Below are 13,916 nucleotides of genomic sequence, written 5' to 3'. Positions count from 1 at the left end.
CATGGTCAGGTCTTGACTTTACAAAGCCTGATGCTCCATTTAATCATATTGCACAGTGCTTTCATGCGTGTGGCACCAACAAGCCACCTCCCAAGCTTGCAAATACATACAGGTAGCCAGAAAAATGTATGTAGTGGGCAAACCTTGACTACTGCACTTTTCCTTCCATGTGACAGGGTGAGCGTGGGCCACCGGGTGTCAACGGGACGCAGGGTTTCCAGGGATGTCCYGGGCAGAGAGGAACAAAGGTATGTTCGTAAGGAGCCTGCAGAGAGCAGACCCAGAGTCCAGCTGGTGGAAATCCATGGAGGCCAATTCCTGTCACTTCAGGATCTTGCACAACAGCCCCAGTGTCTCCTCGAGTAGCAGTATCTGCTTGGCCAAACACAAATGCTTTCAGCTTACACCACGGCGTTAGCATAGCATTGCTCTGAAGAGCGAAAGGACAGCCCATTGAGGTTAGGCAATCACCCAGACTGCAGACAAAACTGATACGGCGTTCTGCAGTCTGACTTTAGGAGAAAGCTGTGAGAAGAGCTGGATTTTCTTGACCCCAAAAAGTGGCATGTGCATATCTTGGCCCAGGGCTGGGATGGTGTGTGGGAGGAAACCTGCTATTGAGAAGGAGGGAGAAAAGTGAGAACAGGCCTGCTATGTTAAAGAGAGACCTTGAGCAATAGCTCAGAACAGCAGTCACGCTACAAGCCAGAAAAAGTGGTGAAACTTACTGGGGGAAATATTCAGAGACATTAAGGTGATCTTTCCTACCTTTTGCTCTGTTCCTGGATTCACTGGCAGGGAGCAGAGGATTACACAAACCAAACCCATTCATTGTAGCTGGGCTACTGAGTCTCTTTAAAAAGCTATCCAGTCTTGGACAAAATATATGTCTCTGTGCTGACCCTAGGATCTAGGTTCATTTAAGAAGGGGCACGGGGAGTCAGAAAATTGAATGGTAATGTAAGTAAAATAGTTGTGGAGAAAGAATTGTGGCTAAGGAGTAGGCTATTTTATTGGATCAGCCAGCTAAAACACAAGTCCAGTCTCGACTCTGGGTCTGCTGCCAAGCACAGCCCCTCTTCCCCCAGCACTTCCCGCAGGGTTGAGTTGGGCAAAAGTAGAGTAACCTCCTTTTCTGATCTCTTTAGGGGTCCCGGGGATTCCCAGGAGAGAAGGTATGGAGCTATTTTCTAATGCTGCAGCCGTGAGYGTGAACGTGTGAATGCATCCATAATTCCTCCCTGTTCTCCTTTCCCTTGGTGAACACTTCACCATTTGCACCTTGCTTCTTCTCTTCTGCAGGGTGAACTAGGAGAAATGGGTCTGGATGGCATTGATGGAGAAGAGGTCAGTCATTTTAATTGCTCTTTTTTCTTTATAATGAGATGCTTCGAAGCAGCAGAAGCTCCTCTAACRTATTTTTTCTTTTGTAGGGAGACAAAGGTTTGCCAGGCTCCTCTGGAGAGAAGGGATACTCTGGCAGGAGGGTAGGTTTTATCACATTAGCTGTTACAAAGCAGCTGGYGGATGGTTAAAGGGCGGGTTTGAAYGAGTGGAGGGTGGGGAAAGCCTGGCACAGTCCTGGGGTAGGGTTGCAGCGCGTCCCTKGGGGCCATTCCCRTGGGACGGGGACCTCGACCAAACGGGTCGCAGCAGAGAGGCTCTCTGCACGTTCCTCTCGCTAACCCTCTCTCTTTTGCCATAGGGTGATAAGGGAGTTAAAGGTGACCGAGGAGAACGAGGCGACCGTGGGCTCCGCGGAGATCCGGTAAATATGGTTTAGGCATCTTCTCATCTTCCACCCGCTTCCTGCCGGTCCCAGGGGTCTTCTGCAAGAGGGCAAGCTTGCGTTCCTTGAGTGCACTAAATGCTGCTTGACCAAGGGCAACAGCTATGGCCCACGTAGCCCACAGCCCAGGCGCTGCTGGCAATGGGTAATAAGGCACAGGGGTTATTCTCCAGAGCACTGTGGAATGAGACATTTCTCATTTGAAATGCTGTGTCTGTATTAAAACACCGATGTTACATGTCTCATCTAATTCAGTAAAAAAAAGAGAAAGAAAAAAAAAGAAAAGAAATGTTAGTTCTGAGCTGTCATGGAATAGTCTATGGTGTCCGACTTTCATGTCCCACTTACACASATGTTTTTCATTGCTGTATTGCTTTCAGGGAGAGTCAGGAGCTGATAATACTCAGCGGGGATCCAGAGGCCAAAAGGGTGAAATTGGACCAATGGTAAAGTTTCTTTGTTGTCTTTTGTTGTTTTTTGTTTTTACAGTAAGATAGAACAAAGCAAGTAAGAAGAAAGGATGCTGCCAAAAAGGTGCAYGTTTCTTAAACTCATCATGCATTTTCAGATGGAACAGTTTTCCATTGGAAAATGTTGTTATATTGCAATCAAAACTTTCCCTGGGAAAAGTTCAATTTGGGTGATGTTTTGTGTAAAAGGCCTATTTTTTATTTACAAAACCTTTTTGCAGATTGTCTTTGAAAATGACTTTGTGCTTGGAAATGAACTTCACGTGCTATTACAAATCAGGAYTGAAAAGTTGAGAACTGTTTATACTGTCAAATCCGAATGCCCTGATTGACCTGAAACCTTTTAAAAAACCACACACCCCTTGGAAAATTTCAGAACTCGTTTTCATTTCATTTCAGAATAAAAATGYGTCTTAAAATGTCAGAAGGCATTTCCCAAGGAATGGAAATGTCAGCTTGAACTAGCCCAAACACTTGATGCAAAGTCTCTGTCAGGTGTTAGAACGATTTCCATCAATACTAGAATACTGAATAGTTTGTGTGAAAGCGTGAAAGGATCCATTTTTTCAGAACTGAACCTGGTTTCCCAGTGCCTGCTTATTGCAGGGCTCTCACCTGARTTGTTGCATTTCCCTTAGGGAGAACCTGGAGGCGCTGGGGCAAACGGGCAAAACGGTGGAATCGGGAGGAAGGTGAGTTTCCAGGCCTGCAGTCGGAAGGGGCCGAGTTTAGTTTACACCACCCCAAGGATCTGTTCCTTACCTTTGCAAAAAATCTCGTTCCTAAACAGTAGCACCTTCCCTTTTGCCTTTCCACAAGTGATAAAAAAAACAAAACAAAAAAACCCCACTTAAAATGAAAAGGCCTGGTGGTTTTCTATGATTTTCATACTTTTAAGGTCTAATCCTGATTTTATTCACACCAGAGTGACTCTACTGATATCAGTGAAGCTACACCTCATTTACTCTGGCATATAAGACAGCTGTAATTGTCTGGTAATATGTCAGAAAAGAAACTGGAGCTGGCATAGCCGGGACATTTGAATCCCTGGGGATGCGATCCCTGCTGCTCTGCTTCCGCCTGTCTCCCAGGAGTACGTGGCAAAGGCATTTGCAGAGACGGTGCATAAAACAGTGGCAAAACACATGCTCCCACCCGTGTGAGTGAGCAACTCGTCTTTCAGGAGAGCTGGGGGGGATGCAAGGAAGCAGTAAACRTGCTAAAGTTTGTTTACTCGTGAAAGCTATTCTGCACAAGGCRGGGTGTGGGTTTCTCTCTCCCTATTCCACCTTCAGTAGTTTAAACTATTTAAATTTTAACTTTTGGATGAAAAGAAAAAGAGATATGCTGATCTAAGGGCAACAGAGAAATGCATGTGCTTACTTGTATGTGCCTTGCCTAACAAGTCTCGTCATTTCTTCGTTCACAGGGTATGGCAGGACGAAGGGGACCAATAGGAATTAAAGTAAGTGTTTGGTGCCCAGCACTGTAACTGCAGTCCCTAGCAATGCATCCCGAGCTCCTGCGGTGCCGTAGGCCGGAGAGCTCAGAGGGATGCGCCAAGAGGGAAGAYGTGGGTTTTGCTTCTTCCTTTCTGCCTTGTCTCTCCTCCAAACTTCCCTCCTCCTCTGCAAGCTCATCTCCCTCCCGCTGTTGTGAAATTGGGCTGGCAGCAGCCTCCCCTGACAGAGCTGGATCAAGGTTTCTCAACCACASGGGCAATATTATCAGGCCCCTTCCATGTCCTGGTTGAGAGGACCTCTAGATCAGTCCTCCATATGCTACCAGGACTCAATGCTCAGTGCAAAAATAGACAWCCCCTGTACATGGGATTGTCTGTCGTCAGTAGTGTTCCCTGGGTCAGATTCTTCTCTGTGTGCTGCTAGAATTGCATAAAGSGACCAAAACATAAAGGAGATTTACRTCCATTGTTTGCAGGAGGCAAATTAACCCACCAGTTCTGTACTCGTTCTCTGCTGTAACCCCCTTCTACAAAAAAATAAAATTGTTCTGCTCTCCCATATAACTATTAAGCAATTTCCCATGCCCTGAAGTCTCCTTACTGCTCCCATGGTCTGGACCATGTCACCCCAAGCTAATTTGCCTTGTGTACTGTTTTGCACTTCCAGGGTACCAAAGGCCAACTCGGTCAAGCAGGGCCAGCTGGAGAACAAGGCATGAGAGGGCCACAGGTCAGTGAATCTGCAGGCTGGAGAAGGCAAAATGTACTTTGTGATGCTGTTAGGTTATGCCTATGTCAGAGCTGTGTACTGAATCATAGGCAGTGGTCCTCCAGGAGGTCCAGCAGCAAGTGCTGCCGTGCCCTGGTTGCTCTGGGGTGCACTGCAGCCTGGCTGTGCTGCCCCCGGATATGAACCTGCCGTTGCATTCGCACCATGCAAGGTGTGACAAGTTCAAAAAATCATCTCTTGAGTGCGGTAGCTTTCGCTTTCCCCTGTGACATCTCTTAGAATATGCAGCTCTGCCCGTGTTCGTTCAGACTTGACGCAATCTCTCTTTTCTCCCCKTACAGGGTCCTCCTGGTCAGCTCGGCACGCCAGGTCTGAGAGGAGAGCAGGGAGTTCCTGGGCCAAGGGTAAATCCTTCTGCTTGTTCTCAGTCAGCAACCAAAAGCTACTCAGCAAGAAAATCTTGCTGAGCCTAATTAAGACACAGTCAAAGTGTCTTCCCATTTCCCCATCTAGGTCTCCAACACTTGTTTCGCTCTCCCTTAATAACACACTCTTTCAGTATGATTCTCCTCTCAACTTATGCTAAAGATTTCTTGACCAAGAGTGACAGAAAAGAGGGAATTGAAAGCAGCCACAAAGGGGTCAGGACTTGAGGGTTTGGCCCAGTATGGTTTGTGATGTTTCAAAATGAATTAACATCACTGAGTGGCCGGCAGGGCATTTTCGGTGACATTTTCACCCTTTCAGGCCACAGCACGACCATCTCACATGCTTGCTGGAGGCCCTCCCTGCAGTTATTTTTCCCTCCTGCCATTTATTCCAGCAAGACTCGTGGCCGTAAGGCCAGACTTATCTTGCATTTCCCCCTCCTGCCCATCTCCTGAGCAGGACTTTGCCTCTCCTGCTTACACCTTTCCTGGGGGTGGGGGTTTCTCTAGGAACAGTGTAGGTTGCTACTAACATTCACATTGAACTGACCTGGTCCTTCAGTTCTTCCTAACTGGGAATTAAACTTCTGAATTTCCTAAGGTGCTTTGAGAGGCACCAGCCATAGCTGTTAAAAAAGGATTGCCATCTCCCAAGTCCTCTAGTTCCCAGGCAGCCAGTTTTATTGACACGTTGCAAATGTGTTTCCCTCTGTTTCTGTTCAGGGTGGTGGAGGAACACCAGGAACACCAGGAGAGCGGGGCAGGATTGGTCCCCTGGGGCGAAAGGTACGTCTTGAAGACCACAGGGCATCACCGGCTAAAACAGCAATGAAAAGCTGGTGGATAGGAGTGAGCTTAAAAAAATAACAGAAATGAGCATTTTGGAGCAAAATCAGCTCATCTTCACTGGCTTGTGTAGTGTGGCCTAAAGCAAGGCTAAACAGCAAGGCTGTTTCATTAAGGTCCTATTTCATTGAACAGACAGGAAAAGTAGTTGAGTGACAGTGGCTGTGAGATCCCTAAGTAATTTTCCATGGCATATTCTCAGCCAGTGTCCATACGGGAAGGTGGTCAGGCTGGACCTCTCAAGACCATCCATATGGTTTTCTCTCTGCAGATATGCACACACTCCCTGGGTCATTTCCATGGCTACTCCACTGCTGATTTGCATAGGCAAAACCCCCAGGGCTTGGGAGCTTTTATCTTTGAAATGCTTATAAAAGACAACTATTAAAAGTACCATCACTTGGGTAGGATTTCCTGGCGTCCTATGCTACATTGTTCAGGTTTCTTGAAATCACTGTGTCTGGCTAAAGAGCAAGCACTTTTACAGCTGTATAGGCCTAGTCATGTCTTTCTGCTTGCAAGGACCACTGCAGACTGCTTTTATTTAAAGAAACCAGTGCTTATGGGGTGGGAAAGGCTTGGACTTCCCTGGAGTTTCACCATATGCTTTAATGGATGTTTTCTTCAGGGTGAGCCTGGAAACCCTGGACCCAAAGGGCAAAATGGGCAGCAGGGACCACGAGGAGAGATGGTAAGTATGGCCATGCACTCCAACCTTTAGGGATGCCGGACTAAGCCCTCTCCTGGGGCAATGGGCCACAGGCCTCCACAGCAGAGAGTTTAGCTCCCCTATGGACTTTGTATCTCACATGAGAGAGGGAAATAGGCCTCGTTTGTCCTCCTCTGGCCCGAGCATCGTTTGTAATGGTAGTCACTCTTAGGAGGTGAAATACATTCACTTTAAAACTGACCTTTAATAGCTCAGATCTGCCTGCAGGGCAGCAGCTGTCTAGAACAACACAGGGAGGATTATTAGCACGGTACAGCATGGGGCATAAGCATCTCATATGGAGGTGCTTGGCCTTGTCCTGGCTCATTGCATGAGGCATAAATAGACACCCTGAATTAACTGTGTATACTAGTCCAAATTATCCTATAAAGGGGATTCAGGGATTATCTGAGCCATTTCATGGGGCCTCATTCTCCTTGCTTCACTTGATGAGGGGCCATGTGTGAAAAAATGGTTGGTACAAATAAGGAAGGACAAGCGTGGGTCAGACACATCTATTAAGTACACCCCCAGCATTGGCTGAACTGGGGAGTCATGTCCTAGCCTGCTCCCCACTGCTGACTTTCACCTGGACTTTACACATTGTGAGTACATGCTAAGCAGGCTTTAGTTTGATCTGTAGTTTTAGCACTGCTTTTTTCTGCTTCTTTCTAACAAAAGTTTCATCTAAAAAAGGACCTCTCAAGGGTGTCAATGGGTTCTCCCTACTGATGTCACTGAGCACTGGATCTGCGATGCTAAAGCTATTCATGTAGGACAGTACATTAATTCCCTTGGCTTTCTGATTTTAGGGTGATGATGGACGAGACGGAATTGGTGGGCCAGGTCCTAAAGGCAGAAAGGTATGCRTAACCTCAGCACGTCCTTCTAACAACATCCCTTATCGGGCTTCACAAACCAAGGGCAAGGAACTAACAAAGGTCGCCACGCAGAGGGGCACAGAGCCTAGGTAAAGTCAGAGAGACTCCATACAGCCACAGAAATCAGTGCTAAGTATAACCTGGTGGAAAAATCAGGCAAGACTCTTTCAAACCCTTCCCCTCTGCTTTTGTCTTGGTTTTGCCACCATATATTAGCTTCAAGCAGGAAGCATGACCTTTCAGTAACTTTTAGCCAGAAAGCCCCATGAGTATCTGTGGAGCTTTAAAAATAATAATCCAGCATCTCTGACAGCTCATTTACCGTTGATATTAGCCTTAGAGACCTGAAAAACAGTAGCCGCTTTCTTTTCGTTAATCATATGTGGAACAACACTGTAAATGGAACTTGCAGTCTCTCTCACTTTTCCCTCCATCATTTAACACCTTAAATTGTTGCAGATCTGGTGCAGAACCAGGATTATTTTCTAAAACTCTTGATTCAAATAAACTCTTATGTTGTTTCAGGGAGAACGAGGCTTCATAGGCTACCCAGGACCCAAGGTACGGTGCAGCTGATGTACTATGCATTCCTTTTCCAAGCAATGTAGCAGTCCCCTGGTGTCCTGTGCACATCTAGAGTTACTGTTTGTGTTTTTTCCTAACCTCAGGGTTCACCTGGTGACCGCGGTGGTGTTGGAGGCCCTGGCCCTAAAGGAAACAGAGGCCGCAGAGTAAGTCTGACCACGACACAATTTTGCCCAGTAGGCCCTTGTGCATGAATGGATAGAAAGATGGGCACATCTTTTCCCCCATCTGTTGACCCATGCTCCCAGGAGCCCTCCTACAGACATTCATGGATAGAGGCCTCCTAGAGAAAGGAGGCATTTCTACTGAACAAAAATGTAAGCCACTGTGAAGGGCCCTGCTGACCCTGCTTTAGAAACGTGCTTTGCCGTGCTGCCCTCTGAGGAAGCTCACTGCCCGTCAGACTTTCCTTCCTCCCTGACCTCTGCTTCTGGGTTGCTCAGTCATCTAGACAGTGAATCAGAGGACTTTCCCACTCTCTTTCTAGGGAAATGCAGGAGATCCTGGGACACCCGGTCAGAAAGGAGAGGTTGGATATCCTGGACCATCTGTAAGTGTTCATTGCATGAATGGCTGATCGCGCCTCTGTCTTCCCCGCTGTTCCTGCCCCAGAAAACCTCCTGATTGCCCTTTCTGAGAAATGTGGGGTTGTCTAAGAGTACCAGAGATTGAAAAATATCTCCCGCTTCCCTCTCCTGCCATCTTGAAGTTGGGTAAATTCCTCTTCACTTGTCTTGGATGCATCTCTCTAAATTCCTCTTTAGCTGATATTGCCAAAAAATATTCACCAGTGCTCAAACTGCAATGCACAGCAGAAGGAAAAAGTCAGGAGACAGGCATTTCTCAGGCACTAGGATTTCCCAGTGGTCACACGCCACTTAAAAGCATCTTCTAGGAAGTTCTCAGTTCTTTATCATTTATGTCCGCACTCAAGAAATACCTTGTCCATGATCAAATCTGACTGTTTCCCTAGCACAGAGCAACATGGAAAGGCCAACATTATTTGGTTTGCTTTACACAGAAACTTAAACTAGAGCACCATAAATGGTGCTTCCCCTTTGGCTTTGGCCTCTGTTCGGTTTCCTCCACATCATCCCACTGCAGAAGGTGTTGTGTTATCAGGACAGTCATCAAATGGGCTTTTTGCCCCTCTGTAAGTGGGAGCAGGAGGGGAGGAGTTGTGCCTTCTTGGCCTGGGCCACTCAGGAGTCCTCACCCATCCAAAAGCAGGGCTGACAGCAGTGAGAGCACTCAGGGCTGAGGAGTCTGTCGGATCTGCCTTTTTCCCTATGCTTGTCCCACATGGGACATTTCCTTTGCAGCATTTGGTCCCGTGGAAACCTGCCAACCACAACAGCTAAATCCCACCCTGCGGCATCACGAGGACGTAGAGACATCTCCCACACAGAGCAACTTAGGAGATGCTGCCAAGTCCATAGCTGCAGGGCCCCTGGCAAGAGATGGAGATTGTGTGGCTAGTTGTTTTTTTTTTTTTTTTTTAAACAATTGGAAATCACTAATCTGCTCAAAATGCTGGTGCTTCTCAAGCTCCCTTCAGCAGGCCTGAAAGCGCATGCATCATTCCTCTGACCCACTCTGGGGTTTTATTTGGTCCCTTTCCTCTGGGAACAGCCACTGGGTGCCCACGTAAAGCAAGAATAGAGCCAGAGGGGGACAAGATGGCTTGGGGCAAGGCTGCAAAATGGGCAAGCAGGAGGAAAGCACCAAGTGTCTCCTACACTCCCGGGAACTTCCCACCCCTGCCCTGCTCAGAGGAAGAAATAAAGCCAGGAAACAATAGGTTTTGTTCAGCAGAGTACACACTTCTCCAGCTGACCGGCTGGGCCTTGCTGATKCTTGAAATACAGTCAGGATTTCTCCCAGTTGTAGGTGACATGGTGCAAAGATATTGCTCCCCTTGGAGATTGTGTGTCACCTTCCACAAAGCTGGAAGGATGGAGGGGCAGGGAGAAAACTTCTACTGTCTCACCCAATCTGCAACCCTTATCTGGGCCTGTGCTTAACATCCCAAAAGTGTCCCTGTGCCCACAGCCATCATAAAGTGGGTGTGAAATCCCCCAGGTAATTATGGCATTTACAARGTGCTGACCCTCCACCTGGGAATGAATCTCACCCCACGGCCCATGCGGGGAGAAAAACAGTTGTAGCACTGAGGGTCTGGCTTGACTTGTCATGTAGCAAGGTCAATGAGGAAAGAAGAAAATGGTTCTTACCTGTTGCTGGAAACAAAGCTGAAAAAAAGCCAGGTTTCCCCTTTACTTGTGCATGATCCATGGTTAAACAGCAATTCCAAACGGCCTCATGGGACACCCTTAAAAGACACATTGCACTCAATCAACTTCATTTTATTTTTCAAACAGGGACTTAAAGGTGACAGAGGAGACTCCAGAGATGTAAGTGTGGCATCCTTTCTCCCTTGCTGTTTTGAAATACTCTTCTGTTTAGCATGTCATGTATCTTTTTCCTTTTTTCTCTCTTTTTTTTCTTTTTTAAAGCAATGTGCGCTTGTCCGGAACATCAAAGACAAATGCCGTGAGTACATCAGTGCTTTGCTAATTCCCTGTTGCTCACCTTGTCTGTTAATCATGTTATATGAACCGCATTGACTAAACTGCTTTTTTCTCCCATCTTTTCCACAGCTTGCTGCTATGGTAAGTCACCTTCAGTCCTTTAAATCCCATTATAACTATGTCTTTGGGGGCCAGATGCTCACTGAGTCAGTAAATCAGCTCATGGCAGCATGAATGATTTATACCAGCTGAAGATCTGGTCCTTGCACCCTAATAAAAATATCTGGCACTAACTGTTCCTGACACACATTTCTGGCAGGTCCCAAGGAGTGCCCTGTCTTCCCAACTGAGCTGGCATTTGCTATCGACACCTCCTCAGGTGTCGGGAGGGAAGTTATCAACAGGATGAAGCAAACTGTGCTCAGAGTCGTTAACAACTTGACCATCGCTGAGAGCAACTGTCCCCGGGGTGCCCGGGTGGCACTGGTCACCTACAACAACGAGGTCACCACCGAGATCCGCTTTGCTGATGCCAGGAAGAAATCGAGCCTCCTCCAGCAGATCCAAAACTTCCAAGCGACCCTGACCACAAAGCCACGCAGCCTGGAGACTGCCATGTCCTTCGTGGCCAGGAATACCTTCAAGCGTGCCCGAAGCGGGTTCCTTATGAGGAAGGTGGCTGTCTTTTTCAGCAACGGGGACACGAGAGCCTCCCCGCAGCTCAACGAGGCRGTGCTGAAACTCTACGATGCTGGGGTCATGCCCGTGTTCCTCACCAGCAGACAGGACCAGGCTCTCATCAGAGCTCTGGAGGTCGGTATCATTCACTCTTACTCTCCTTTTTTATTTTTGACCTCAGTCCAGCTCGACAGGGAGATTAATGGCATACTTTTGTTGGCTTTTATAGGCACTGGATCAAGCCCTTCAAGCACTTAACACTAAGAAAGTATTTCAGGGCAAACTTATCCAACTTGTCTATTAGGAGAGAATCCCACAATGCAGTGTGGGATGCTGCAAAACACTACTAATGATGCTATGATGAGTCATTTGTATCCTGGACCATGGCTGCAGTGTGCCAGGTGCTGGATGAAACAGAAGAAAAGACAGTCCTCATAGTGAGAAAGATATGACTGAGACAGAAAGGCAACGGGTGGGAAGGTAGAAGTACTGTAGCTTCTTTGGCAGAGGGAGAACAGGGTGCTGGGAAGAAAATCTCTTAGAGTTAACCACAAAACTGCTCTCCCCTACTTGGAGCTGAAAATAGTAGAAGACGCAATTACTAATGCCTTTTTTTTTTGTTTGTTTGCATCTAACCCAGATCAACAACACAGCAGTTGGACATGCAATCGTTCTTCCAACCAGCGGCAGTCAGCTGAACGAAACTATCAGGAGACTCCTGACTTGTCACATTTGTCTGGGTAAAGCACACAGTTTCCCCTGTAGCCTGTGCCAAATCCTACTGGTTGCGCAGCAGTCGGTTGTTAGCAATGCAGAAGGGAAGCCCAGTTGGGATTCAGCCCTTTTGCTGCTGAAGACAAGGCATTCATACTCTTAGGTTGAGCAGAAAACATTGGCATTGTGAATGAGGCTCACTGCTTAACATGGGCGTTCTCCACTTTTTATAAAGAGAAGCTCCTTTTTTGGCCTGTTCCCATTTTGACAGCCCAAACGCCAATGGCTAAGCATTCTAAAATATGGCCTTCTGCCATTTATGACAGAGAGCTTCAGAGATCTCTTTGGACAAAGGAGCGCGTGAAAAACACTAAATGCATAACTAAATGTGCTTTGGGATGAAATGACTTTTGTGTCAACTAACGGATGGGTAAATGTCCATGGCTTGGTAGTATTTCATATGGCACAAGGGATTTTAACAGGGACAAGGGACYGATCATCTTCAGTTCATCCAAATGAAACCTTCTGTATTTCTTCCCTAGATGTGTGTGACCCTGACCCTGTCTGTGGCTTTGGTAGTCAGAGACCTGTATTCAGAGACAGAAGGGCAGCCCCAACAGACGTGGACACTGACATAGCCTTCATCATGGATAGCTCCGAGTCCACCACCCCTCTGCAGTTCAGTGAGATGAAGAAATACATTTCCCACCTCGTAAGTAACCTGGAAATCAGCTCTGACCCAAAAGTATCTCAACACCATGCAAGAGTTGCAGTTCTCCAGCAAGCTCCTTATGAACATGAAACCAACTCAAGCTTCTCACCGGTAAAAACGGAGTTTTCACTAACTGATTATGGATCCAAAGAGAAGATTATTAACTACCTACAGAACCAAATGACCCAGCTCTATGGCACAAGGGCTATGGGAAGTGCAATTGAACACACAATGGCTCATATTTTTGAAACTGCACCAAACCCTCGGGATCTAAAAGTCATAGTTCTGATGATCACTGGAAAAGTGAAAAAACAGGAACTTGAGTACCTGCAAAGGGTTGTTATCGATGCCAAATGCAAAGGATATTTCTTCGTTGTCTTGGGCATTGGCAGGAAGGTGAATGTCAAGAATATCTACAGCCTAGCTAGTGAGCCCAACGATGTGTTCTTCAAGTTGGTTGATAAGCCAGGAGAGCTTCACGAGGAGCCCTTACTACGCTTTGGGAGACTGCTCCCATCTTTTATCAGAAGTAAGTATAACATCCCTCAGCCAAAGCACTATGAAAGGGGCAACATATGACATCAGTACGGTTAATCTGCCAGGTTTGGTCTACCTGTTTGCTGGGTGGGCTCTGGCCTGATCACCTCTTTTGGCCAGTAGGTCCCACTGAAGTGATCCTTTTGTCCAGTTTCTTTTTATAAGATCTGTACCATTTGGTACGTTTTGTTACTTCTCATATGTCTGTCTAGTTGAATCTGTCTGTTTCTTTGGTCTCCCTGACCTGTCCTGTGCTAGCCTTTTAGTCTGTTGGTCCATCAAGCAGATTCTGCACATCTATCCAGTTTGACTCGGTCTCTGCGGTCCCACTGGTGTGGCCTGACGCGATCCAGTGTGTGGCTGGCTGGCAGTTCTGCTACGTGCCAAGAGATTGTGTCCCATTGGGTCTGCTTTTGCCGGGTCACTTGGCCCTCTGCAGCACAAATACCAGGCTAGCGCTGACCCAGAGCCCCCTGAATACCCAGTAAATCTTTCTTCCTAACTTCGACATAAACATCTTGTCTAGCAGACATTTGCCCTGCTCAGACAGAGATCTGGAGTTGCTGCATTCAGATCTATGAACCAGATGAACAGGAGTCTTTGTTCAGAGATAAATAAYGTTGCTATGTTTGGGATGCGCAGACCGTACCTTGAAAATCCGTACCTCAGCTTAGCTAGAGATCCCAAGCCAGATCTCCAGCTAAAGCCAGTTAGCAGATATCCTAAACAGATCTGGCCAGCAGGGACAAGAAACAGGCCCTTACTAGGAAAAGTAGTTTTATCAAAAAAGTCCTGACAATCAGTCYACTGGTCTAACAAAGCACTGGTTCGGGAATGTCTTCCA

At 47.0% G+C, this 13,916-nt stretch overlaps 1 protein-coding gene across 1 annotated transcript in view; it reads left to right on the top strand.

Annotated features, from left to right (window-relative positions):
* COL6A3 (collagen type VI alpha 3 chain) overlaps positions 1 to 13,916 on the top strand; it is a 57,302-nt gene that overhangs the window by 32,282 nt on the left and 11,104 nt on the right. Inside the window, exons 16-37 of the mRNA XM_026087738.1 lie at positions 177 to 248; positions 1,149 to 1,175; positions 1,303 to 1,347; positions 1,434 to 1,487; positions 1,706 to 1,768; positions 2,170 to 2,235; positions 2,898 to 2,951; positions 3,689 to 3,724; positions 4,389 to 4,451; positions 4,793 to 4,855; positions 5,603 to 5,665; positions 6,354 to 6,416; positions 7,247 to 7,297; positions 7,841 to 7,876; positions 7,984 to 8,046; positions 8,388 to 8,450; positions 10,282 to 10,314; positions 10,417 to 10,453; positions 10,561 to 10,572; positions 10,751 to 11,244; positions 11,750 to 11,849; positions 12,366 to 13,064. Coding sequence (XP_025943523.1) covers positions 177 to 248; positions 1,149 to 1,175; positions 1,303 to 1,347; positions 1,434 to 1,487; positions 1,706 to 1,768; positions 2,170 to 2,235; positions 2,898 to 2,951; positions 3,689 to 3,724; positions 4,389 to 4,451; positions 4,793 to 4,855; positions 5,603 to 5,665; positions 6,354 to 6,416; positions 7,247 to 7,297; positions 7,841 to 7,876; positions 7,984 to 8,046; positions 8,388 to 8,450; positions 10,282 to 10,314; positions 10,417 to 10,453; positions 10,561 to 10,572; positions 10,751 to 11,244; positions 11,750 to 11,849; positions 12,366 to 13,064 — 2,257 coding nt within the window. The remainder of the gene's footprint in view (positions 1 to 176; positions 249 to 1,148; positions 1,176 to 1,302; positions 1,348 to 1,433; positions 1,488 to 1,705; positions 1,769 to 2,169; positions 2,236 to 2,897; positions 2,952 to 3,688; positions 3,725 to 4,388; positions 4,452 to 4,792; positions 4,856 to 5,602; positions 5,666 to 6,353; positions 6,417 to 7,246; positions 7,298 to 7,840; positions 7,877 to 7,983; positions 8,047 to 8,387; positions 8,451 to 10,281; positions 10,315 to 10,416; positions 10,454 to 10,560; positions 10,573 to 10,750; positions 11,245 to 11,749; positions 11,850 to 12,365; positions 13,065 to 13,916) is intronic.

Source organism: Apteryx rowi, unplaced genomic scaffold (genome assembly GCF_003343035.1).
Source record: "Apteryx rowi isolate R43461 unplaced genomic scaffold, aptRow1 scaffold_12, whole genome shotgun sequence".
In the NCBI taxonomy this organism is placed as follows: domain Eukaryota; kingdom Metazoa; phylum Chordata; class Aves; order Apterygiformes; family Apterygidae; genus Apteryx; species Apteryx rowi.
Note: the sequence above shows the minus strand (reverse complement) of the source record. Positions and strands in the feature narration are given on the sequence as shown.